The sequence below is a fragment of the Rhopalosiphum padi genome, chromosome 4 (assembly GCF_020882245.1).
Source record: "Rhopalosiphum padi isolate XX-2018 chromosome 4, ASM2088224v1, whole genome shotgun sequence".
Taxonomy (NCBI): Eukaryota; Metazoa; Arthropoda; class Insecta; order Hemiptera; family Aphididae; genus Rhopalosiphum; species Rhopalosiphum padi.
In genome coordinates this window covers 12278592-12302923 of record NC_083600.1, presented here as the reverse complement: position 1 = coordinate 12302923, position 24332 = coordinate 12278592, and the positions used below count along the sequence as shown (strand labels likewise).

At 27.4% G+C, this 24332-nt stretch overlaps 1 protein-coding gene across 1 annotated transcript in view; it reads left to right on the top strand.

Moving 5' to 3' along the window:
- LOC132930075 (laminin subunit alpha) overlaps nt 1-21845 on the top strand; it is a 28538-nt gene extending 6693 nt beyond the window's left edge. The window contains exons 3-51 of the mRNA XM_060995740.1: nt 2033-2160; nt 2223-2331; nt 2598-2768; nt 2839-3052; nt 3138-3347; nt 3432-3704; nt 3825-3962; nt 4042-4314; nt 4381-4515; nt 4595-4759; nt 4834-4992; nt 5062-5318; nt 5388-5537; nt 5605-5736; nt 5813-6019; nt 6080-6716; nt 6812-6969; nt 7243-7399; nt 7892-8291; nt 9630-9750; nt 9836-10000; nt 10068-10549; nt 10674-10902; nt 11250-11377; nt 11519-11643; nt 12572-12876; nt 13480-13630; nt 13700-13953; nt 14016-14183; nt 14250-14707; nt 14782-15061; nt 16295-16450; nt 16551-16738; nt 16978-17180; nt 17252-17405; nt 17468-17651; nt 17717-17847; nt 17912-18205; nt 18271-18478; nt 18542-18706; nt 18910-19077; nt 19138-19454; nt 19533-19774; nt 19842-20033; nt 20092-20261; nt 20331-20561; nt 20664-20817; nt 20885-21115; nt 21384-21845. Coding sequence (XP_060851723.1) covers nt 2033-2160; nt 2223-2331; nt 2598-2768; nt 2839-3052; nt 3138-3347; nt 3432-3704; nt 3825-3962; nt 4042-4314; nt 4381-4515; nt 4595-4759; nt 4834-4992; nt 5062-5318; nt 5388-5537; nt 5605-5736; nt 5813-6019; nt 6080-6716; nt 6812-6969; nt 7243-7399; nt 7892-8291; nt 9630-9750; nt 9836-10000; nt 10068-10549; nt 10674-10902; nt 11250-11377; nt 11519-11643; nt 12572-12876; nt 13480-13630; nt 13700-13953; nt 14016-14183; nt 14250-14707; nt 14782-15061; nt 16295-16450; nt 16551-16738; nt 16978-17180; nt 17252-17405; nt 17468-17651; nt 17717-17847; nt 17912-18205; nt 18271-18478; nt 18542-18706; nt 18910-19077; nt 19138-19454; nt 19533-19774; nt 19842-20033; nt 20092-20261; nt 20331-20561; nt 20664-20817; nt 20885-21115; nt 21384-21661 — 10605 coding nt within the window. The 3' untranslated portion in view covers nt 21662-21845. The remainder of the gene's footprint in view (nt 1-2032; nt 2161-2222; nt 2332-2597; nt 2769-2838; nt 3053-3137; nt 3348-3431; nt 3705-3824; nt 3963-4041; nt 4315-4380; nt 4516-4594; nt 4760-4833; nt 4993-5061; nt 5319-5387; nt 5538-5604; nt 5737-5812; nt 6020-6079; nt 6717-6811; nt 6970-7242; nt 7400-7891; nt 8292-9629; nt 9751-9835; nt 10001-10067; nt 10550-10673; nt 10903-11249; nt 11378-11518; nt 11644-12571; nt 12877-13479; nt 13631-13699; nt 13954-14015; nt 14184-14249; nt 14708-14781; nt 15062-16294; nt 16451-16550; nt 16739-16977; nt 17181-17251; nt 17406-17467; nt 17652-17716; nt 17848-17911; nt 18206-18270; nt 18479-18541; nt 18707-18909; nt 19078-19137; nt 19455-19532; nt 19775-19841; nt 20034-20091; nt 20262-20330; nt 20562-20663; nt 20818-20884; nt 21116-21383) is intronic.
- The last annotated feature ends 2487 nt before the right edge of the window (nt 21846-24332 follow it).

Here is a 24332-nt window from a genome sequence, read left to right as displayed (position 1 = left end):
TAAAACAAAGTTTATGAATTACGCGGTACCTAATAATTGCATTCTCGAATAATTCGGAAAAATATATTTTATCAATTCAGAATTAGGTAATATGAGTATTAGATTCAATATGTTTCTTATTGTTTCGCTTAGATATAATAATTTAAAAATGATTATTATAACAGTTATTAACTCGATATTGGCTATACCTATACATAATATATTACTATGTATATTGTGATGAACAATCAACAAGGCCGTCAAATGTGCATAGTTTTTGACATTTCGAACTTTTATGTAACGATTTCTTAGGAAGTAGATAAAGTTATGCCGTTATACTAAAATAAATGTACATATTAAAAAACAAGGTCGTGAATATTTTCTAATTTGCTCGAGAGCAAAATTTAAAGCCTATGCATCGAATGTCCAGGTGTACCATGTGCAAGCGTATATAAACTATAAAAGGTCGTCCGTGGTTATCACACTTGCCACGCTCGTGCGGTTCAATATCCCAGGAACCAGATAAGTACGACCTACATGTCTGATAAATTGATTCGAGTTCGGTTTGAATACTAGTTTTTTGGAACACTACGACAATAATTTCCTTATGCACGAACTTATAATATAATATTAGATTATTTAATTATTATTATTAAAATAATATACTGCCGACTATTTAAAGAATGTTTTCCATTTTATAAAATACGAAAACCCAGTAAAACTAATTTGTAATTTCATAAATTATTTCTTAATATTAACGCTGTATTGCAGCGGTTTGATATTCGAGTTTATAATGTAATAAAAAATATTTATATTACAACGAAATTTTGTTTTATAATATCTAGCGTTCTTGATATGCTTTTTTATTATCAAAATCACTTCCGCCGGACGATTAATAGACTAACAAATAGATAATATTTTTATGAATGCCAACTATTTAAGCTCATTGAACAACAACTACAAAATATCGTTGTATTAATGAACTAAATAATAGATTATATACAAATTAAGATGGTATACAGAGTGATAATATTTATAGTTATTTCTAATTAAAATTGATTAAATGAATACATATATTAATTGTGATACTGTATATTGTTAATATACCTATTATATTTATATTTATAAATAAATTTAAACTAATATAAGTACTGATGCACTCCCGATTACATTTAAATGATGATCAAACACTTAAACGAGTAGTGTCTATTATAAAAATAATATTCATACAAATTTGAAAATAATTGTAATGCAACACTAAATACAATATTAATAATATTATATTAATATTATTTAATTATGTATTTGAGAAAAAACCTATATAAAGTAATGTTTTCTTGTAATATGCATAAAATATGTATTATAATATATTTATATTATACTATCCGTACACTTCGTTGCCCGTACAAAATGTATCCGTGTTAAAAATTAGGTTAACCAATACTAACATTTAGCGTAACGCGTATAGATAAATAATATATTATTTGGTGTATAGATGATATTTCCAACATATTAACTTAACATAGCTATCTCATCCAGCGTTAATTTTTCTTTTTACCATTTAACAGCATCATTTTTTAAAAATTATTTTTATTTGTTGAACAACCCAATTATGATTTCCTTTTCATTTTGGACCAAAAACCAATAACTCATACATTTTTAATAGTGTGGACTAAAAACAACGAAAATGTTTTGTATTTGTACTGTAATACTACATCAACTATTCACTAAAATAGTAAAATATTAATTTCTATTTTTTAATAACTGATAATTAGTAACACAGATGAAAAAAATATATCCTTATGTGCATAAAATTTGCGTATTCGCCGATTATTTAAAAAAACTAATAACTTTTTTTCATAAACTAATAGAATCAAAAATAAGTTTAAAATCTGCTCCACAAAGTATTAAGTAGTAATTTAGTAAATTAAAATAATCGGGTGAGTAGTTTTAGAGAACATTTTAGAGAACAGTTTTATATTCATAAATGAGTTATTCTTATTATATAATTTTAGTTTTATACTACATATAATAACATTTTATATTTTTTTAGGAATTCCATGTCGCTTATGTTGTTGTTAAAATGGGTAACTCCCCTAGGCCGGGTGTTTGGGTACTTGAAAGATCAGCGGATCATGGACAAACATACCATCCGTGGCAATATTTTGCTGACACTGTTGCGTAAGTAATATTGTAAGTGGCTATTAAAGAAATTGAATATTTATCAATATCTATATTTTTAGGGACTGCGAATCATATTTTGGAAAGGAAAGCATTAAACCCATTACAGCTGATGATTCAGTTATTTGTGACACGTCGGTTTCAAAAATTGTGCCATTAGAAAATGGAGAAGTTAGTATTCATAATTTATATAAATGACAAGTGTTAATTTTAATACAAATATACCAGAAAACTAAATCGGCGGAACCTATTAGAAAGATGGATGAAAAGCCTTTTCTAAGAAATATAATAATATAATATCATGTATTATATACCTATATATACTTTTTAAACTTTAATTTATATAAACTATTTATTTTATTATATTATATAAGATTAACAATACAAATATTCATAAAGTATTATTATTAAACAACGTATGCATTACATGTTTACAGATATTTGTGAAGCTTTTGTCTAATAGACCTTCAGCAAATAACTTTTTTAATTCTTTCGCATTACAAGAGTTTACCAGAGCTACTAACGTACGATTCAGATTGCTGAGGGTAAAAAATCTTCTTGGCCATCTCATGTCAGTGGCCAGACAAGACCCCACTACAACAAGACGAGTAAGTAAACAATTTCACGACTAATATTTTGTTCGTTTAATTCATTTGTGAATGTTTGTTTTGTTTTTAGTACTTTTACTCGATAAAAGACGTGAGTATTGGTGGTAGATGTCGTTGCAATGGTCACGCAGATCTATGTGACATAACTGATCCTACAGATTCTTATAAACTCATATGTCGTTGTCAACATAACACCTGTGGCCACAATTGCGAAAGATGTTGTCCAGGTTTTGAACAGAAAGCTTGGAGTCAGTCTAAATATGATAAGTTATTTGAGTGTGAACGTAAGACAATAAATTATATAATATTTGAATTAACTTAAAACTTTATAAATAATAATAACGAAACAACTGGTTAATTTCATGTCAGCGTGCAATTGTTATGGTCATTCGGAGACTTGTGTTTACGACAACGCAACAGACGCGTCGCATCTATCGATTGATATTCATGGGAAATACGAAGGAGGTGGCGTGTGTCAAAACTGCCGAGACCATACAACAGGTATCAACTGTGATAAATGCGTTTTTGGTTATTACAGACCCGTTGGAAAGTTGTTAAATGAAACGGACGTGTGTCAACGTAAGTCACTTAAAATTATTATGGACTAGGTATATGATTAATTTTAATTAATATTTTATTCCTTTGGTTCTTTTTAATTTTTAGCTTGTAATTGTGACAACTTCTATTCAACCGGAAATTGTACGGAAGGTTTTGGTAAGTGTGAATGTAAGGCCGCTTATGCTGCCCCCGATTGTGACCGATGTAGTGAAGGATATTACGGATATCCGGATTGCAAGCCTTGCGAATGCTTCTTGGATGGAACTAGAGGAAGACAATGTGAAAATACTGGCGGGCAATGTCCCTGCAAACAAAACTTCGGTGGGAAATTTTGTTATCAATGTGCTGATGGCTTTTATGACTTTCCGCAATGCAAATGTAAATATATATTTCTAATTTCTAATTTCTATACTCGTAAATACGTGAAGATTAATTAAAAAAAAACAAAATTTATTAATATTATAAAATACAATTTTTCACATTTGATCTTTTATACAGCTTGCGAGTGCAACGAAATTGGATCTAGAAATTCGATATGTGACCAAAATACTGGTCAGTGTTCTTGTCATAGCAGTTACGGAAATCTTTCATGTGATCAATGTAACCACGGCTACTATGGATTTCCCACGTGCTCTTGTAATTATTTTAATTTTTAACATAACAATATGATAACATTTATTAGCAAATTATTATCATTTACATTTTTTTTTTACAGATTGCAATTGTGATTTAATTGGCTCATTACCTGAAGTATGCAATAAAACGAACGGGCAGTGTTTGTGTAAAGAAGGATATGCTGGTCCGAGATGTGACAAATGCTTACATAGTTATAACGGATACCCAGACTGTAAGCCATGTGGCTGTTCAGAACGGGGAAGTGCAACATCTATTTGTGATGCATCAGGAAAATGCCCTTGTTTGCCTAGTTTTGCTGGAAGAACATGTGAACAATGTAGTCCGGGATACTATCAATATCCTGAATGCAAATGTAAATGCATTTATATCATATATAACTTTAAATTTAACTAAAATATTTACCTAATTATTATTTCAGTCTGTGATTGTAATAGCCAAGGATCGATTGGAGTATCATGTGATAATGATGGAAAATGCAAATGTAAACCTAATTTTACAGGAACTAGATGTGATAAATGTAAGGAAGGTTTATACAACTTTCCAATATGTGAAGGTAAAAATTATTAATTTGTACAAGCCATAACACATTTTTTAACTTGAAATATTAAATTTTGTAATATATTTTTTTACAGAGTGTAATTGTAATCCTGCTGGTGTTCTATCAACTTTTGTTGGATGTGGATCATTGCCGCTGGGTGAATTATGTCAATGTAAGCCGAGAGTTACTGGTAGAATATGCGATGAATGTCGAGAACTTTATTGGAACTTACAACCCACAAATCCGGACGGTTGTCAAGGTATAATTAAATATTTTTAGAAATATAAAGTAAACATGTAGTTATAATAATAAGTACCTAATATTTTATTTCAGAATGTGATTGTTTCATGCCTGGGGTACTTAGTGGTGTAGGTGTTTGTAATCCAAAATCTGGTCAATGTGTTTGTAAACCATCTGCTACTTCTAGAAGATGTGATGAATGTTCAGAAGGATTTTATAGTTTAAATGAAAATAGTTTGTTTGGATGTACAGGTAATTATTACAGATGAAATATTGTATTTAAAAATGTAACACAAATTAAAACAACAAATTTTTATTTAGAATGTGGTTGTAATGTTGGTGGTTCAATAAATGGAAAATGTGATAAGAATAGTGGACAATGTTTGTGTCAACCTAGAATTGTCGGAAGAGCTTGTACTGAACCAATGCAAGCACATTATTTCCCAACTTTACATCAACTTTTGTATGAAGCTGAGGATGGTAGAACTCCAGCATACACCCCAGTTAGATATGGGTTTGATGAAAAATTCTTTCCAGAATATTCTTGGAAAGGTTATGCTGTTTTCTCTCAACTTCAGGTAAATTTTTTAATTTGTCTTTGTAAATATTAAATTATTTTTAATTGTATTTTATTACACATGAAATAGAGTGAAATTGTTCAAGAACTAAATATAGAGAAACCGTCAATTTATCGAATAGTATTGAGATATGTAAATCTAAATAATGAAACCATATTGGGTTTAATATCTATAACACCTGAAACACCAAATAACATCAATATCGAACAAAAATTTATGGTAAATAAATTATTTATATTTATTATTTATAAAATAACCATTTATTAATATTTAATTTTATTTGAAGGTACAACTAAAGCCTACAAAAACTCCAACTTTTGTGACTGTATCTGGAGCTACTGGAAATATTCCATCACCATTTGTTATGAATCCTGGACGTTGGGCTGTTACTATAAAAATTGAACAGAATTTGTTTGTGGTTAGTTTTAGTGTTAATAAATTGTATAGGTATATATTTGTTTTAATATAATACTAAGTGAGTAATATATTTGTAGGATTACTTTGTGATTTTGCCCGCTGAGTACTATGAAGGAGATATACTTGTCGACAAGGTATTGAATCCATGTGTTATTGATAACATTGAAGTTGGTCTATGCAGACATTTTGACTATCCTAGTACTTCTAAATTTGATCAAGTTAAAAGTACTACTGCATTGACTTTTGATGGTGAAGAACCAATTGATTTCTTTGATGATTTAAAAGTAAAAAAAAAGTGCTTAAACCTTAATTTATGGAAGAATAATTATATTTTTATATTTTAGCAATTGGACATATTAGGTGTCCCAAAACTACCAGTCATTAGTGAAGCACAACCAGAACTAAAACTAGAATTATCAATTATAAATCCTGGACCCTATGTTATCTTAATTAATTACATGACACCATCTTCTATTCAAACAAAAGCAGTAATAGAAATTGAAGTTGACGAAAAGATGAATTCTGGTAAAGCAATATTATACGCGTGTCATCATACTACTCTATGTAGACAAGCTGCAGTGGATGCCACCGGAAAAGTGGCTTTATTCGATATAAATAAACCAGTTACCAAAGTAATACTAAAAGGAGGAAAAGATCATTCAAGAGTTGGGATAGAATCAATAGTCGCTTTACCATTAGATAAATGGTCTTTAGACTATATAAATCCAAATCCTTCATGTGTAAAGAAAGATGGAAAATGTATTCAGTCCTTTTACCCCACACCTCCTGACACAAAAAAAGTAGAATTTAAAACTGGAAATGAGGCTCGTCTCTCCACAACTGCACCTAAAGATATATTTGACAACACTACAGCTTTGATTATCCTTGATCATGAGGACAGTATTGTAGATTTGGCTGGAAAAGTTCCTAGTCCAGGAGCTTATGTTTTTATTGTCCATTTTTATCAACCTGATTTCCCAGGTAACTTACAATTACATAATTTATAATCACCATTATACAAAAATATTAAGATACTTAAATTAATTAACATAGTAACTTGGTTTTACATTATTTAGCTTTTGAAATGAATGCATTAATACATAATGGTCAAACATATGAAGCAGTTTTGCCAATAAAACATTGTCCATCAAACTCTGGATGTCGTTCTGTAGTAAAACAAGCTAATGGAAACATCAATTTTCAACTGACAGAAAACTTTTTACTAAGTTTAAAGGTAATTATTCTTTTTAAATATAAAACTGATGATAATCAAATATTCATTAAGTAGTTCTGAGAGTAATTACTATTTTTAAATTCTTATTTTACATAGTTATTACATAAAATAAATAAATTATTTAAGACTATCAATAATTAAAAATATTAAAATATACATTCAATTAAAAAAGTTATACATTATTGAAAAGAATGAAGTATAATTTAAATTTAAAATGTATTTACTGTTAATACATTATTAAAATAACTATTTCACATGTTAACATAATTTTAGGAGCCAAATCATAAAAGTGTTTGGTTAGAGTATGTTTTGGTTGTCCCAGCTCAAGAATATAGTGATTCTATTACAGTAGAACAACCGTTTGACTATACTGGATTATTCATATCAAATTGTGGAAGCAATCATTTTTACATCAATACTTCTACTACAGGTATTTTTCCAATACATTTGTTTTTATTATTTATTTATTTGTACATTATAATCAATTATTAACAATTTTACATGTTTTGGGCTTTATTAGTTATAATATATTTAACTGAAACCCCTCAGTCCTTATCATGCTTACTATATTATTATTATATATTTTTAAATGGCTTTTATATTTTAATATATATTAAACATTTAAATGTGTAAAGTACCCCTTACACAATTTTTGATAGTTATAAAATATTTAATTACAATCCCCAGTTGTTATATTTGTAATTTTACATGATAACTTTATTTTATTATATTTTTGTTTGTCTGTAATTCTATATCATAATTATTTACTATTATAACCATTAGATTTTAAAATATTTTCATAGGTATATATTATGTATGTCAATTAATTAATTCTTAACTAATTAGTATGAATAAATTTTATACTCTTTACATCAAATTATAACTTTTCAATAAACTTATTAACCATGGAAATTTATTTTAGGTTTTTGTAAAGAAGCCACTTTTTCATTAACAACTGCATATAATAGTGGAGCACTACCTTGTAATTGTAACTCTGATGGTTCATTAAGTTATGTGTGTGATCCTTATGGTGGCCAATGTCAGTGTAAACCTAATGTAATCGGTAGACGATGTGAAGTTTGCAAAACTGGGTATTTTGGATTTCCGGATTGTAAATCATGTAACTGTCCATCAGTTGCTACATGCGAAACTTCATCAGGAGAATGTATTTGCCCACCACGTGTAGTTGGGAAAAACTGTGATCAATGCGAACCAATGACATATGGCTTTGATCCAATAATTGGATGCGAAGAGTGCAACTGTAACTTTTTTGGCGTGGAGGATAAAAATCGTCAATGTGACTTATTTAATGGATCTTGCGAGTAATTACTATAATTTATTTTTTTATTTATAGATATTCACTCGTTATCTATTAATCTTACTATGTTAACAGCTAATAGCTTTATATTTTTATAGTATTTGTATTAATTTATTTTATATCCTGAGCGGAGCGATAAATGTATTCATTTTACAATGATGTATTTCTTTATTTTCTGTCATTTTTTTGTTGAGGCATTAAAAATGCTTCAATTTTAAACTTTGGGGGTGATTTATGATGCAAAATTGGCTCTAGTTGGTACATTGGGGAGTCAAAAGTAAAAAATTCTAATTTTTTTCAAACTAACTGGGAGAAATAAAAAAAATTTAAGGAAAAACAGTCATTTTTACACAAAACTAATACTTCATAAAATCAATTATGTTTTTTGAGAGTAATTTTAAAACAAAATAACCATAGCTATTTGAAATCTTCACAAAATGTTTTTGTTTGTATTTCTTATACATAACATAATTTTCTAAATATTTTTAATTTTGATCTATTTGTAGGAATTTTCAATTTTTTTTTTTGTATTAATGATAATAAGAAATTGTTTGTTTTGACAAAATATTTGAAAATTGAATTCATTATCTGAAATAATTAGTTCATACTAAAACTAAAAATCTAAAAACTATACAAATACAATTATTTTTATAAACACTTGAAGTTCAAATTTGGACAATATTATATATTTTAACGATGAATAAATAAATAATTTTTTTTCGGAAGAAATTAAAACTTTTACGTATATTATGAATTTTACTATACGCATTGGATGTTTTAAAAATACGTTGATTAATTTTAAGATATAACATTTTAATAGTTTATTAAAAATTTTATACCATGAACCTATTTTCACTGTTGTATAGCAAGGTGGTATTGAAACTAAAGTTAATAAAAATAATAAAAATATACCAATATGACATAAATATATTACTATAATAATTAAATACTAAATATGTAATTAATACAAAATTGTTGGAAAAAATTAAATCAACCTGCCGTAGTATTAATTGTAAAATAAATTAGTTCAATAGCAATTTCAATAAACATATCTTCAAATTTACTTAGTGATTTAAACCGACCATCTGTGCTCAGAATCATTTTTTGTTTATAATGATATATCATTGAATTTAAGTTTAACATATCCATTACAGTAACTCACTTAACACCTACTGTACAGTAGAGTGGTACCTACTAGTCCACCTTTTTTTTTTGTTAATAATATTCATTGTTTAATTGGCAAATTCTATTATTATTATTATATATCATAAATATAACTGAAAACATCTATAATAAGTATAATAATTATTTAATTTATACATTCTTATATTTTATAATTTAGGTGCAAGCAAAACATTGTTGGCCGTTCTTGTGACCATTGTCGTTCTGGACATTGGTCTTTCCCTCGTTGTTATTTGTGTAATTGTGACTACAGAGGTACAACATCTGAAATTTGTAATCAGGTTTGTTTTTCATTGTACATTTCAAAATTATAGTAAATTTTACTGATTCATAATTTTACTTATTTATCTATTACAAATTTTTAAGAACAACTCTGAGTGTTATTGTAAATCTAATGTTTATGGTCAAGCATGTGATTTATGTAAAGATGGGACATTTAATATACAAGAAAAAAATGATGAAGGATGTTCGAAATGTTTCTGTTTTGGTAAAACTACCCGATGTCAAAGCTCCAATCTTTACAGAACAGAGGTATTTATTAAAATACTTGTAATAGTATATTTTTAAAAACATTATGTGTATTATAATTGGTTTTTAGATAAATGATATGGAAAATTGGTTGTTAAAAACAGTCAATGTAACAACTAAACCAATTATAATTGAAGATGTAGAATTTTTACTTGAAAAAATAGAGGATGATGAACTTGGAGTTGATTTAACACCTAAAGAGCTACAAGGAAAAATTACATATTTCTTTGCTCCAAAAAAATACTTGGGAAACCAAATAAAATCATATGGAGGATTTTTAAACTATTCCATTCAATATACTTCAAATCTTTTTGGAAGTGCTGTTGGTGGTCCTGATGTTATTTTATATGGCCATGATACTTATTTGTTTTACTTTTCATTGGAACAACCAGCATCAAATACTTTGTTCCCAAGTTTTGTTGAACTTGTAGAACAAAATTTCATACTAGCTAATGGATTACAGACGACTAGAGAACAAATAATGCAGGTTTTACAGAACTTACATGGCATTTACATCCGAGCTACTTATTGGGATCCAACAGTAACAACTAGGTTCTTATTTAAACATTTTAATTTTCACTTTTTTTTTTTACAAAGTATTTAAATTAAAAATCTACATCATTTTAATGCCCATATTAATATGTAGCACAATATAATAAGTAATAACATTATTCAGGGTATCAAGTATATCATTGGAGACTGCTCAAGAAGAATATATCCAATCAAAAGAAATTGCATTGTCTGTTGAACAATGTCAATGTCCTGCCAACTACGTTGGATTATCATGTGAAGATTGTGCTGATGGTTTCTATAGAGCACAAACAGGACCTTATGGAGGTTTCTGTGTCCCTTGTCAGTGTAATGGACATTCAAATACTTGTGACAAGGCTACTGGAATATGCAATGTAATCTCATTAAGAATTTAATTTATTTTTAATTTAATTGCTTATGTATTCTTGAATAATTAATATTTAATTTATATGAAATGTCTCATGATGCATTCCATCCTATTTCTTTAAAAAAAAAATAAATCATCAGGTTTGCATAAGGATACTGTTTTAATATAAATTATGAGTATTGCTGTACTAAAATAGTTAAATAATTTTTAAACTATTTACATTTTTTTCAAATTATTGCTTAATTACTAATTAGTACTATTATAGCTAATTAACTAATATATATCTATATAAATAGGTGGCATAATAATTAAATAAGTTTATTTATTAAATACTGTGATATTTTTTTTTATTAGAATTGCAAGCATAACACTACAGGTGATCACTGTGAAAAATGCATTGTAGGTTATCACGGAAATGCATCTATTGGCACTCCTTATGACTGTCTTATATGTGCCTGTCCACTACCAATAGCTTCAAACAAGTAAGACAATATGTAATTTATATAGTCTTTATGATATAATATATTATTATAAGATTAAATAAATAATTCAATATGAAAACATGTCATAATAAAATGAAAAAAATCAATTGTTTTAATAGATAATATATATTTTATTTTTAGTTTTGCGACAGGTTGTGAAGTTAGCCCAGATGGTAATAAAATCAGCTGTGACTGTTTACCTGGTTATTTCGGAGCAAGATGTGAATCTTGTAATGCTGGTTTTTATGGTAGCCCTGAAACTCCAGGTATACATTTTTTTTCAAAGTTTAAATTATTTACTCAATTTAACTTACATATATTTTTCTGTGATAATCATTATTAAACAATATAATATTCATAAATAGTATGATTCACCAAACATAATTACCCAAATTTTTTCTTCAATAATTAATTTATTCAAATTTTGATTATTGGTAAGAATAACGACCATATTTTCAATTATTCTTAACTTTTATACTAAGAAAGGAGTGTCCTGTGGTGATACAACTTCGGTTTTTATTAGAACCATGTTTTTTATTGTTAATATATATTATTTTTTAAATATTGTTGTGTATAAATTAAAATTAGAACGATTAGTTTCTGAGTCCTTATACACTTTAAGTATCTATATTTAATATTTCCTTAAATCACTAAATGTATTAATAAATTATTAAGAGAAAAAATGAGGGTGAGTATAATTGGTAAATTGCCCTGTTTATAATTATTTAAGTACAAAATTTATATTAATTTAAGAAATACACATTAATTAAGACCAGCGTTTCTCAACTATTTAGTCTCGCGACCCCCATAAAAGGTACAAAATGTGCTCAATCACTTTGCGACTCTTCTTCCTATCTATATTAAGTATAAAATTGTATCATATCATAGGGAAAGTCAAATTTTAAACAAAAGGTTCATTTTGTAAATCGGTGTTTTAGTATTTTTGACCACCAAGACTCCCAGCCAAGACAATCGGGACCCCCAGGTTAAGAAACGCTAATCTAGATATATTAAACAGAATATAATTACTTGGTTTATTATAAAATATTATTTAACTTCTTTAAAAAAAAAAAATTTACTTTTAAAACAGCATTTATAATTCCTAAATGGGATTTCCTTGTTTATTTAAGTTAATTTATTATTTAATGTTATTGTATCAAATTTAATAAAATATGAATTAATTTATGTTTATAGGAGAAGTATGTAAAGAATGTCAGTGTTCTGGTAACATAAACAAGGAAGATCCAGGATCATGTGACTCAATTACTGGAAAATGTACACGTTGTTTAAACAGTACCTTTGGTGAATCATGTCAATATTGTAGACCTGGGTATTTTGGAGACGCTGTAAATTTGAAGGATTGTCAAGCATGTGATTGTGATAAATGTGGAATGGAAAAATGTGATAACTATAATGGTCTATGTGTCTGCCATCCAAATGTAGAAGGAGAGAAATGTGATAGATGTGCTGTAAATCATTATGGTTTCGAAACTTGCAAGGTAAACTTTTAAATTATCAAATATAATTAAACAATAAATATAGTTTAATCAACAAGTATTTAATATGTAATATTAATCTGATAATCTATAGTTATGCTAATAAAGACACCACGTCATTTTAAAGTTAAATCAAAATTACTCACTTTTTAAATTAAATTAATTATAGGTACAAATAATTAATAATTACTGATTAGATGGTTTAAAGTTCAATATTTAAGGAAATATAATATTAGAACAGCGGTTATCAACCTTTTTATGCTCATGGCACATTTCTTATAACCATACATTTTGGATGGAACACTATAGTAATAAAGTAATACTATACGCGTGTACCACGGTCACTACTTGCGGAACACTGGTTGAGAAACACTGTATTAGAATGTATTATGAATTATATAGTTCTTGAATTTAATATATTATACAGAGTGAGACACTATAGGTTTCTGTTTTTTGTGTTGAACTTGCAGAGAAACTAGGATACAATATCAATATGTATATAATTATTCATAAAATATTCCAAAACAAATAAAAAATGAATATCTAGCTTTAAAATCTAAAACTTACTAATTCATAAAAACATTTATTTTTCTCAATTGCATTTAGGGTTGTAAGGCATGTGAGTGTGCTTTAGCTAGTGAAAGTTCTCAGTGTGATGATAATACAGGATTGTGTAGATGTAAGCCTGGTGTTGCTGGCAGAACCTGTGATCGATGTAAACCTGGATATTGGAATTATACTGAAGAAGGATGCATATGTAATAAAACCTATTTTTAATTTATAGATAATTTATTAAATAATTCAATATATTATATTATATTTACAGCATGTGGTTGTAACTCTGAATACAGTGTTGGTGTTAGTTGCAATCCTCGAACAGGACAGTGTGAATGTTTACCTGGTGTAATTGGAGATAAATGTGACCATTGTCCTCATCGTTGGGTATTAATACAACCTGAACCAAATATGGATCAAATGACTGGAGTTGGTTGCTTTGAATGTGACACTTGTACACATTCTCTTTTAGATGTAACAGATAGTTTATTTACTAAACTATACTACGTCTCCAATGAATTTAAAGTATAAGAAAGAATCCGATAAAACAATTTTGATGTTAATAATTTAATGTTATGATTTTCTAGAATGTGGAAAATGGATATTTCACTGCTCAACGTTTATTATATTTAAATGATACAGTATCAAAATTGAAACCAAATTTAACTAACCTCATATCAAGTAGTACTGATTTGTTCCCCCTAAATAAAAATTTGACTGATTTCCAAAAAGACATCACAAATCTAAATAGAAAGGTAATTTTATTCAGTAATACAAATAACAATATTAATTATTTAATACAAAAAATATGTATTGTTTAGTCAAAGTCAGCTTTATCAGATGCATTAGTATTAGAATCAAAAGGTGATATAACAAATAAAATGACGATCGAAGTGGGTTTAGCATTAGATGAGGCAGTGTCACAATCGTCTAAAGCTGTCAGTGAAGTAACCAATTTAGCACAAAGTCTTCAAGATGGCGCAGGTCCACAAATTGATACAGCATTAAATGAAGCACAAACATTGTTGGAAGACATAAAAAAATCGCTTCCAGACATGACAAATAAAAATAATGAGTCAGAAAATTTACTTATTAAATCAAATGATATTCATGACAAAATGATACAATTTGCATCGCCGTTAGAAACACCTTCCCAATCAATAAAATCTTTAAAAAATAAAAAAATAAAGTTCTTTGATGACATTATGGATATTAAAAACTATACTAATATTGCTAAAGATAAAGCAATGCAAACTGGTGTACTAAATGATGCAAATCGGTGAGTTAAAAATAATTGTTATTTAACTTAACAAAAAAAAAAGTTCAATACTAATTTATATTGATTAATTTCAGTGAATCGTTATCAAAAGAAAATGATCGAATAAATTCATTGACAAAACTAAAAGATTTAGCAAATGATGGTATGGAAATGTTAATGAAAACAGTAAAAGAGACTGTTGATGACATAAAACAATCTAAGGATGCATTTGCTAAGCTTAGTGCAGAAAATGAATTAATGAAAGCCACTAAATTTAAAGTAGAAACAGCAATTGAAAAAGAAACACGAGTGCTGGAAGAATTACAAAGAGGTTTAGATAAAGCGAAAGAACATTCCAATAGACTTAAAGAACAGGTATTTTAATTTTATTTTGCAGAATGCATTGGTGTATATATGATTTAGTTTTACATTGGCAATTAACTGGTGATAGGAATAATCAAGATAAATTATTCAAAATACTCGATTGTTAGATTTAATAAAATATTTCGATTGTTTTGAAAATTCTTGACTGATTTTCTTGGTATTGAAATCAGCTGAATAATTAAATGAAAAATTATTTGGCTAGTGATTCTCTCGAAATTAAATTGACTATGTTTAAACTCTATAATATAAAATAGTCAAATGCAAATTAGTAATTACTAAATTCTTATAATATACCTAAAAACCTTTAATAACCTATCTTATTTATCCTATTTTATTACTTTTTCGCACTTCTCGCTCATACTTTCGAAGTATTTGCATTCGAATTATTCATAATCATTCATAGTTAGGTAATCAATTTATAATTTTTTTGGTAGCATTACACAAATTAAGTTATTTTACAAGTCGTACAATCTAATTTTTTTTTTTTATTTAATCATATTAAGTAGGTACCTACTACCAGCACAGATATTTTAAAAATAAATAATAAAAAATAAATTTTAATTTTTTTTATACTTTTTGAATTTAAAATAACTTGTGATAAATTTTAATAATTATGAATTTATAAAAAATATTGAAAAACCAATTGAATGTAATATGTTATTCTATTTTTTTTCATATATATTATATTAAAACAAATCGTATACTTGTGTACCTACACGTTATTATATTTCTTTTATAAAATGTCTAATCACAATCATTAATTTAAATACTAATTGTCTACCGAATATTTAATAATGTGAGTTGTACTGAGTGTCGAGTAAGTTCCCATCACTATAATTAACAAATTGATAAACAATGGGTAATCAGTCAATTACTATTTACTAGGTATTGATTAAATGCATTATGTATATTTAGACAAATTACTATCATATTATGTTTGTTTTTATACTTGAAACCCTAAATTTATTCCAAAATATAGAATATAGAATAAACACTTGGATCTAGTTAAAAAATAATAAAATTTAATTCTAAAAATATTATAAGAAAGAGGGGGTAGTATGTCCCAGATACATTACTCCTCACACGTATATACACCACCGTTGTAAAGGAATTTAATTATAATTGTTTTAATAATAAAATATCTATCATTAAAATAGGTATAATTATAATATTATATTAATATGTTAATTACAATGTAAATAATAATTTTGTTTTTTTCCAAAGGCTGATTTGATGGAGTCTTTAGTCAAAAATTCAACCTCTGCATCTGAAACAGCAATTGCAGCTGCAAATTCATACAAAAATATAGTAGCAGAAATAGAAAAATCATTAAATGCTGCTAAAAATGCAAGTAATGCAGCCAAAGAAACCATTAATAAGGTATATATCATGTGTTAAATTGTATGACCAAGATAAATTCTAAAATTATTTTCCTTACTATATTTATTATTACTGATAAATATTATAAAAACTGTTTTAGTCAAAAGGACTTGATGAAAGAGTTGCTATAGCTGACCAAAATTCAACAAAATTACTGCAGGATGTTAGAATGGCTTTAGAACAAGTACAGGGAGGCTTAGAAGAATCATTAAAAGATGCTAAAGATAAATCATCAATAGTTTCAAATTCAAAAAATCAATTTGACCAACGAATAGACGAGATATTTAAGTTAGTTACATTTACTCGCTTCACATAATTGTTATAGTATTAATATAGAGCAGATTCAGTTACAAATTAATTTCTTATAATATAATATTGACTTTCAAATAATTTTTTTTTCATAACATTTAAAATTGCTCATTTTACAATTTGTGTATATTTTGTTATTTTTAGCTCTTATAGCTTCTAAACCTAGTAGCCTATTATTTGATAATAATTTAAAATTTATATTGTTTTTTTTTTAATAGACAATTAGAACAGATTGCATCCGAAACTCCAAAATCAAAAAATAACATGGAAACTGTTATGGCCAATGATGAAAAGTCTCGACAATTAATCAATAGTCTTGATAATGTTGTTAAATCATTACCAAATCATCTTATTGCAGCCCAACAACTCAATAAAGACACGGACAAAGCTATTAAAGATGTCACACAGTCAAATAAGCAATGTAAGATTGTTTAAGTAATATAATAAGATTCTTCATTATTTAGTTAAAAATTTGGTAATTTTGTCATTTAGTGGATAATGCACTATCACTTTTACCAAATGCAACTGATTCTGCTAATCGCCTGAAAAATAAGCCAGAAATACTTCAAAAAGAAATAGAAAAGTTGAAATCTAATGTGAAAACACTTCAAACTAAGGTTATTACGTGCAGAAATATGGTGAACAGGTAAGTTCTCAACATAATTAATTTTATTAATATTTTTGTAATTTAATAAAATATGTTTTCAGGATTAAAGTAGGAGTAAATTTATCAAAGAATTCAACTCTTGAACTTCGAAATCCTGAAAATTTAGCTCAACAAAGTATTAGCACTCTTGCATCGATATATATTAAAACAGATCAGCCAACAGGTCTCATATTGTATCTTGGAAACGAAGTTGGTACTAGTCGTCGAATGAGAAGATTTAAAACTGTAATTATATCATCATATTTAATTTAATATAATTGAAAATAATTTAAGTATATAATTCATATTAGGATGATTTCATGGCATTACAAGTTAATAATGGATATTTAGAATTGTTAATGGATATTGGTTCTGGTACTACAACACTTTCTAGTGATAAAATAGTATCGGATAACAAGTGGTATAAAGTCGTTGTTGAAAGGTACCTAATTTAATGCAACTATTAGTAAAATAAAATTATTACAACAATTTGAATGTTTTTATAGAACTGGTAAAACAGTGAAATTGGTTGTACATGAAGATGTAGGAAAAGGTTCAAATTCTAATGAAATAACTTATTCCAAAGAAACAGTTCTTCCCGGAAATTCTTCTAGTTTGAATTTAGATAAAGATCATTCAAAGTTATTTGTAGGAGGGTTACCTGCTACATTCCAAGCTCAAAACGATATAGTAGATCAATCGTTAGAAGGTCGTGTTGAAGATTTAATGCTTGGAAATACATTTGTTGGCCTTTGGAACTTTGTAGATTCTTCAGGTGTAAATAGTGGATCAATTGAAAGGTACCTATTTAAAAATACATTGCTGTTTGTAGATAAAAATGTACAAATATTTATTTTATTTTAAGGAATAAATTTATGAACACATCTAGTTCTGGGCTTCGTATGAATGGTGAAGGATATGTTGTTATAGAATCTCTTTATTACCAAATGAAATCTAAATCATCTATTCTTTTAAGTATAAAAACCACATCTACTGATGGACTGATATTTTTAGCTTTCAAAGACAATACTTTTATGTCTATTGAACTAGAAGGAGGAAGTATTGTTTTTCGAGTAAGTATTTCATATTAACTATGTAAAATATGAGTACTTATTAAATTTGTGAAATTAAAACAGCTAAATTTGGGTGCCGATACCACATCATTTATTTCTCCTCTTACGTATAATGACGATAAATGGCATACAATTGATGCAACTAGAGTAGGTAAAGAAGCTATACTGAAAGTTGATGATAAAATCATAGAAACAGGAGAATGCAATGGAAAAGGAACCGATCTTCAGGTATGTATCACATTAATTACATTAATTACATCTATTGTAATTTATTTACATGTTGTATATAGTTTCATACCCTAACATTTAACACGTCATGTTCAATAGGTTTTAAATAACAAAAATAATAATAATTAAATATTTGAAAAAAAAATCTTGATTACTAGGATTATAAATTAAATTTAAAACAATTAAAAATATTGTATACACAGGTTTCTGAACATTTGTACATTGGTGGTTATCCAAAAGATCATGGAATTAGAGAAGTAACTAAGTTCAAGTACGACGGATGCATAGACAGTGTACAAATTAGTACAGTCCAAGTAAATCTCAACAAGTATGTCGATGCCCAGGGTATTATTTCAGGATGTCCAGAAAGGGTAAAATGAAAATATTTAATTCATATAAGACTTATTTAATAATTTGAGTTAAATTTTTAGATTACCAGCCTTGTATCATTTAAGGCAGGCAGTAGAGGCTATGTTAGATCGCCAAATTTGTTTGTATTAGATAATTCAATTGAATTGATATTAAGATTTAAAACTACTCAATCAAATGGTTTACTAGTATATGGTAAAGATGGGTCATCTGTTTTTTCATTGCGTATTAAATCTGGAATTTTAACGTTTAAAAGTGGGGGAATTCATGTTTCTTCCACACAATCTACACGATATGATGATGATCAGTGGCATGATGTATTTGTTGCACACACAAATCAAGAACTTTTGCTTCGTGTTGATGATTTTGATAATTTCCAGTAAGTATTGTCTATTCTAAGATTAAAAATTGAGAAAAAAACTCAATGTTTTAAATGTGTTGAAACTCAATTATTTAGATCTGAAAATCCTCCGTCACCAGTGCGGTTCCTTTACTCTGACTTTTTCTTTGGCGGTGTTCCACCGGAAGTCGATGCTGAAACTTCAATGTCCGACTCATTTGTTGGTTGTATTAGTGATGTAACATTCAATGGGAAAATAATTAATTTTGCTCAGCTTACTGATGCACCAAGAGCTATAATAGGAAGATGTACAGAACCATCACTAACTGGATTTAGTATACCAGAATTCAATAACACAAGTAGTTTAAAATAATTAAATAAAACCATGTAAACATATTTTTTTTAATTGTAATAATTCTGATATAGTGAAACCAAAACCTCCGCTAAGAGATGAATTAGACATGAGCATGCTGGCACCCATTTTGCAAACTACCGCCTCTTCCACACTTGTCCCAGATGAAATAACCACTAAACCTACTCTCCCGGTAGGATTATGTGCACTATCAGTAAATCCACAAGTAGATACTGATATAAATAAAGATAGTGGATATAGATTTGGTATGTTAATTCATTTGTAATATTGAGTCATATATTTCATAATTATGATTTTTTCCAGGAAATCAAGTGGGAAGTCGTTTTGAATATGATTCAATGATGATAAAAACTAAAAATGACAGAAACGAGATTTCAGTTGACTTAAAAACTTCTAGCACAAATGGAATAATATTTTTTGCCTATCAATCCGATGGGACGGACTTTATGGCTGTTTATTTAGATTATGGAAAAGTAATATAACCATATATTACAAATAGGGTCAACAATATTTTATTGATCAATAATATTTATACATTTTAGGTTAACTATCATTTGAGCTGTAACTCTACACCAATGACAATTAAAGCTCAAATGCCAGTTAATGACGGAGATTGGCATTCTATTAGTTGGACCAGGTCTAATGCAAATGCTGAGTTATTCGTAGATAGTACACCAGTTGGATCCAGTTTGTCAAGCTGTAAAAACACAAATTCCATATTCTATTTTGGAGGCACTAATCCAGCAGCTTATCAAAAAGTCATTGAATTTATAGTAAGGACAAAATATTTGATTAAAACTATTATTAAAAATGTGTTTCTTTCAACATTTAAAAAAATATTTTTTAATTCATAACTTGGATACAATTATTTTTAGGGAATGAATGAAACATTTGTTGGTTGTTTACGCAATTTCAAAGTCAACTCTAAAGATTTAGGAAGTCCTAGTCGTAAATATGGTGTAACCAAATGTTCCGAAAAAGTTGAAGAAGGAGCATTTTTCTACGGAAATGGCGGTTACATTAGATTATGTAAATTAATAATATTAATTTGTTCATTACAAATTTTATTTTACATTTAACAAACACTTTGTTTCAGTGGAAAAATTTGTTATTGGTAGAGAAATTGAGATTTTAATGGATATAAAACCAAGAAGTGTTGATGGAATTTTGATGTCAGTTCAAACAGTTAAGAAGAATTTATTAATATTGGAAATGAAAAATGGAACAATATCATTTTCTGTGGATACTGGTAAAGGTCCGATTTCTGCTTCCTTTACTCCAGCATCTCCTTACTATCTATGCGATGGCTTATGGCATAGAATTAAAGGTTAGTTTAGAATTACTAGTATTTTAGTATTGAACGTAGATCTTATATGGCGTTGTGTGGTTTGGTGTTTTACATATTTTATCTGATTTTTTAATGAATTAATTGAACTGGTGGATAGGTCTTGGTTAGAATTGTATTAAACTTAGTGCCTCTAATGAAGGATATTGATTTAATTTTTAAAACATCAACTAAAATATTCTATTTATAAAATGTAACTAGTCAATGATTTATTATTATTATTATTTATTTTTGTTAAATTCTTTTACAGCCGTGAAACTGAAAAATGTTGTACAATTGGGTGTAGATAACATGTTTGCAACACCAGACCAATATGGTAAAGGAGGAACATCCAGCAATACACCAAGCAAATCACTATACCTTGGTGGTAATCCAATATACAACAATCGCCAATCCAATGGATACTTAGGATGTATACGGAATGTTGAGATAGTTAACAATAATTTACATGATAAAATTTTATTTAAGAAGTTCCCAACCCAGATGGTGCATGGCAATGTCACATTAAGTGTTTGTCCAACAATTTAGAGTTACTATTCCAATATACTGTATAGATAAAAAGCAAATATCATACATAATTTTAAATTTATATTTTATATTTTTGTAAATAATATTTTTACTTCATGATAATTAATAATAATAACTTGGTCATTTTTATATTGTATAATGTAAAAACATAACCGATTAAAATATAAAAGGTAATTGTACAAAATATGAGTACCTACTTTTAAATCCAGTAAGACTTAATTCCATAAAGTTATTGCTTAATAGTATAATGATTAGTTAAAAATTATATAATAACATATTACTTACAATATATTATATTATATAGTACAAAAGTGTATTACACACTGTATATAAAAATTCAAGTATATTATAATACATATTTTAATATATAAAAAAGTATTTTTCTTGTTTTTTTATATTATATACAAACTAAGATTTAATAGGTAGTTGTATATTTTAATGCTTCAATACTGTTATGGGATTATAATCAGTTGTATTTTTCAACAAGTAATCTATAGTGTGTAGTATTAATGCCGAACATGCATAATATTACACATGACTAAAGGGTATCCCATAAAGAACGCTTTTTTTAAATTGGATATAAAAACACTATATTTTTTAAACAAATACAAAAAGAAATATATATCATTCAAATGACCTCCCCTGTCTTGTTGACAAGCTGTAATGTGGTCAAGAAAATTAGCAACAACTGCATCAGTTCTCTAACGTGAATTTTGCAATCACACGTCAAATTTCTTCTTTCAAATTGTTGTATAGTTCTTAGTTTTGTTGTATAAACCTGAAATTTAACAAATCTCCAAAGGAAAAATTCACAAGGAGTGATATCACATGATCTTGCTGGCGAGTTCACATCACCTCAAAGTGCAATGAGGCCATTAGGAAACTTTTAATGCTACAGTGTAGCGAAAGACGCTATTCTGCTGTAACCACAGCATTATGGAATCCACATTATAAAGATAAGAGACTTTGCTCTCAAATCTCAATACTTCAATATTCTCAGCAGCCCCACTTACAAAGTAACAAATCTAATCCAATTAGCCAGCATCGAACTGGTTCCAAAAGGCCCCATCAGCAATATCTATAATGGGCCCCCAAGCCATTTTTTAGATAAAAGTTTAATCTGACACATTTTTAGTATGTGTCCAAAACTTTCATGACTTTAAAACATGTTTCATAAAAACCATTTTTTTTAGAATCCTTACTAAACTTAAGTATTTGTTGTAGTTGTATAATCAAAAAAACAATGAATTTTCAAAGTAAACAATTAAATTAAATTAATGTTTTGGAGCTATAAGAAAATGCATTTTTTAAATTATTTTTACAACTTATTAATCTTACTAACTACTTATGTTAAACTATACATAAGTAGTTACTATCTTACATTAATTGACAATAGAACAAATAAGATAACATTATATTATACCTTCTAGTTTTATACATATTTTATTCTAGAATATAATTTTTTTTTAAAACAAGTCAAATTTGATCATACTTTTTTTTAATAAAAAAAAACATTACATAGGTATTAAGGTATTCATAACAAAATTTAAAAATATTTAAAAAAATTGCCATGTTCAAAAATCAAAACACTAACGTCTCATCTGAACAATGAACTTAGCAATTTAATATCTTCAGCTTTTATAAGTTGTATTCAACACTTAACAGTAAACCGTCATAACCGACATAAGCACGACAGCGTGCGGCACGTGAAAGATCGTTTCCTTCGAGTTTACGTCAATTGGTCGTGGACTCGTGGTATATTTTCGTCGTGAGACGTGAATATTGGTTTAATAAAGTTATATAGGTATAAGTGGACAATAATAATAATTATTATATATGTACATAGGTACACGTTTTGCGATAAAAAGTTTAAAGTTGAATAACAGCATGTACAAATGTACAATCAGCATTTTAACACAAATGCGATTATGGTACGATAATAAATGTTATCAGATGCCACTTATCTGGAATCCAAATATTATGTTTAATAGTTTAATATACAATAATAATTTGCTTATAAATATTTATTAATTATTAGCGACGTTTGCTGGTAAAATATTATTTTACAATTTTCAAAATAATTAACAGATAATTATTATTAAAACAAAAAATAGTAATATAATAAATTAATAACATTTAGAATAGAATTTTGATTTTTGAGGTCTAATGAAATATTTGGGGGGGTATGAACTATAAACATTCCAGGGTTACTGTGTAAAGTATTACTTTCAAGTCTTTGATGCTGCCGATGCTGGTGGTGAAGGACAGTTTTGTGACCAAGACCAATTACATATCGTAGTACATTAGTACCTACGTAATATTTATTAATGGATGCAGCCTGGTTGGTAGATACATTAATATATCAATAAAAATAATTAGCTAAATAAACCTCATCTCATACTTAAAAACAATTTTATAAAAATCACTAAAAATTGTCTCCGACAATACCACTTGATACTGCATCAGTTTACTTCATCATGTTATACAATAAATGATGCTTACCTACTTATTAATATAATGATTCCACATACTTGTATTAGTTGTATATTAAATGAACACTAGGTATCACTATTTACAATTGGATGAATTTACCCAAGTTGAAGTAATCCATTTGTCAAACTAAATCATCCTCTTTTATAACTTTCTAGCATCTTATATTTTAATGTCTATA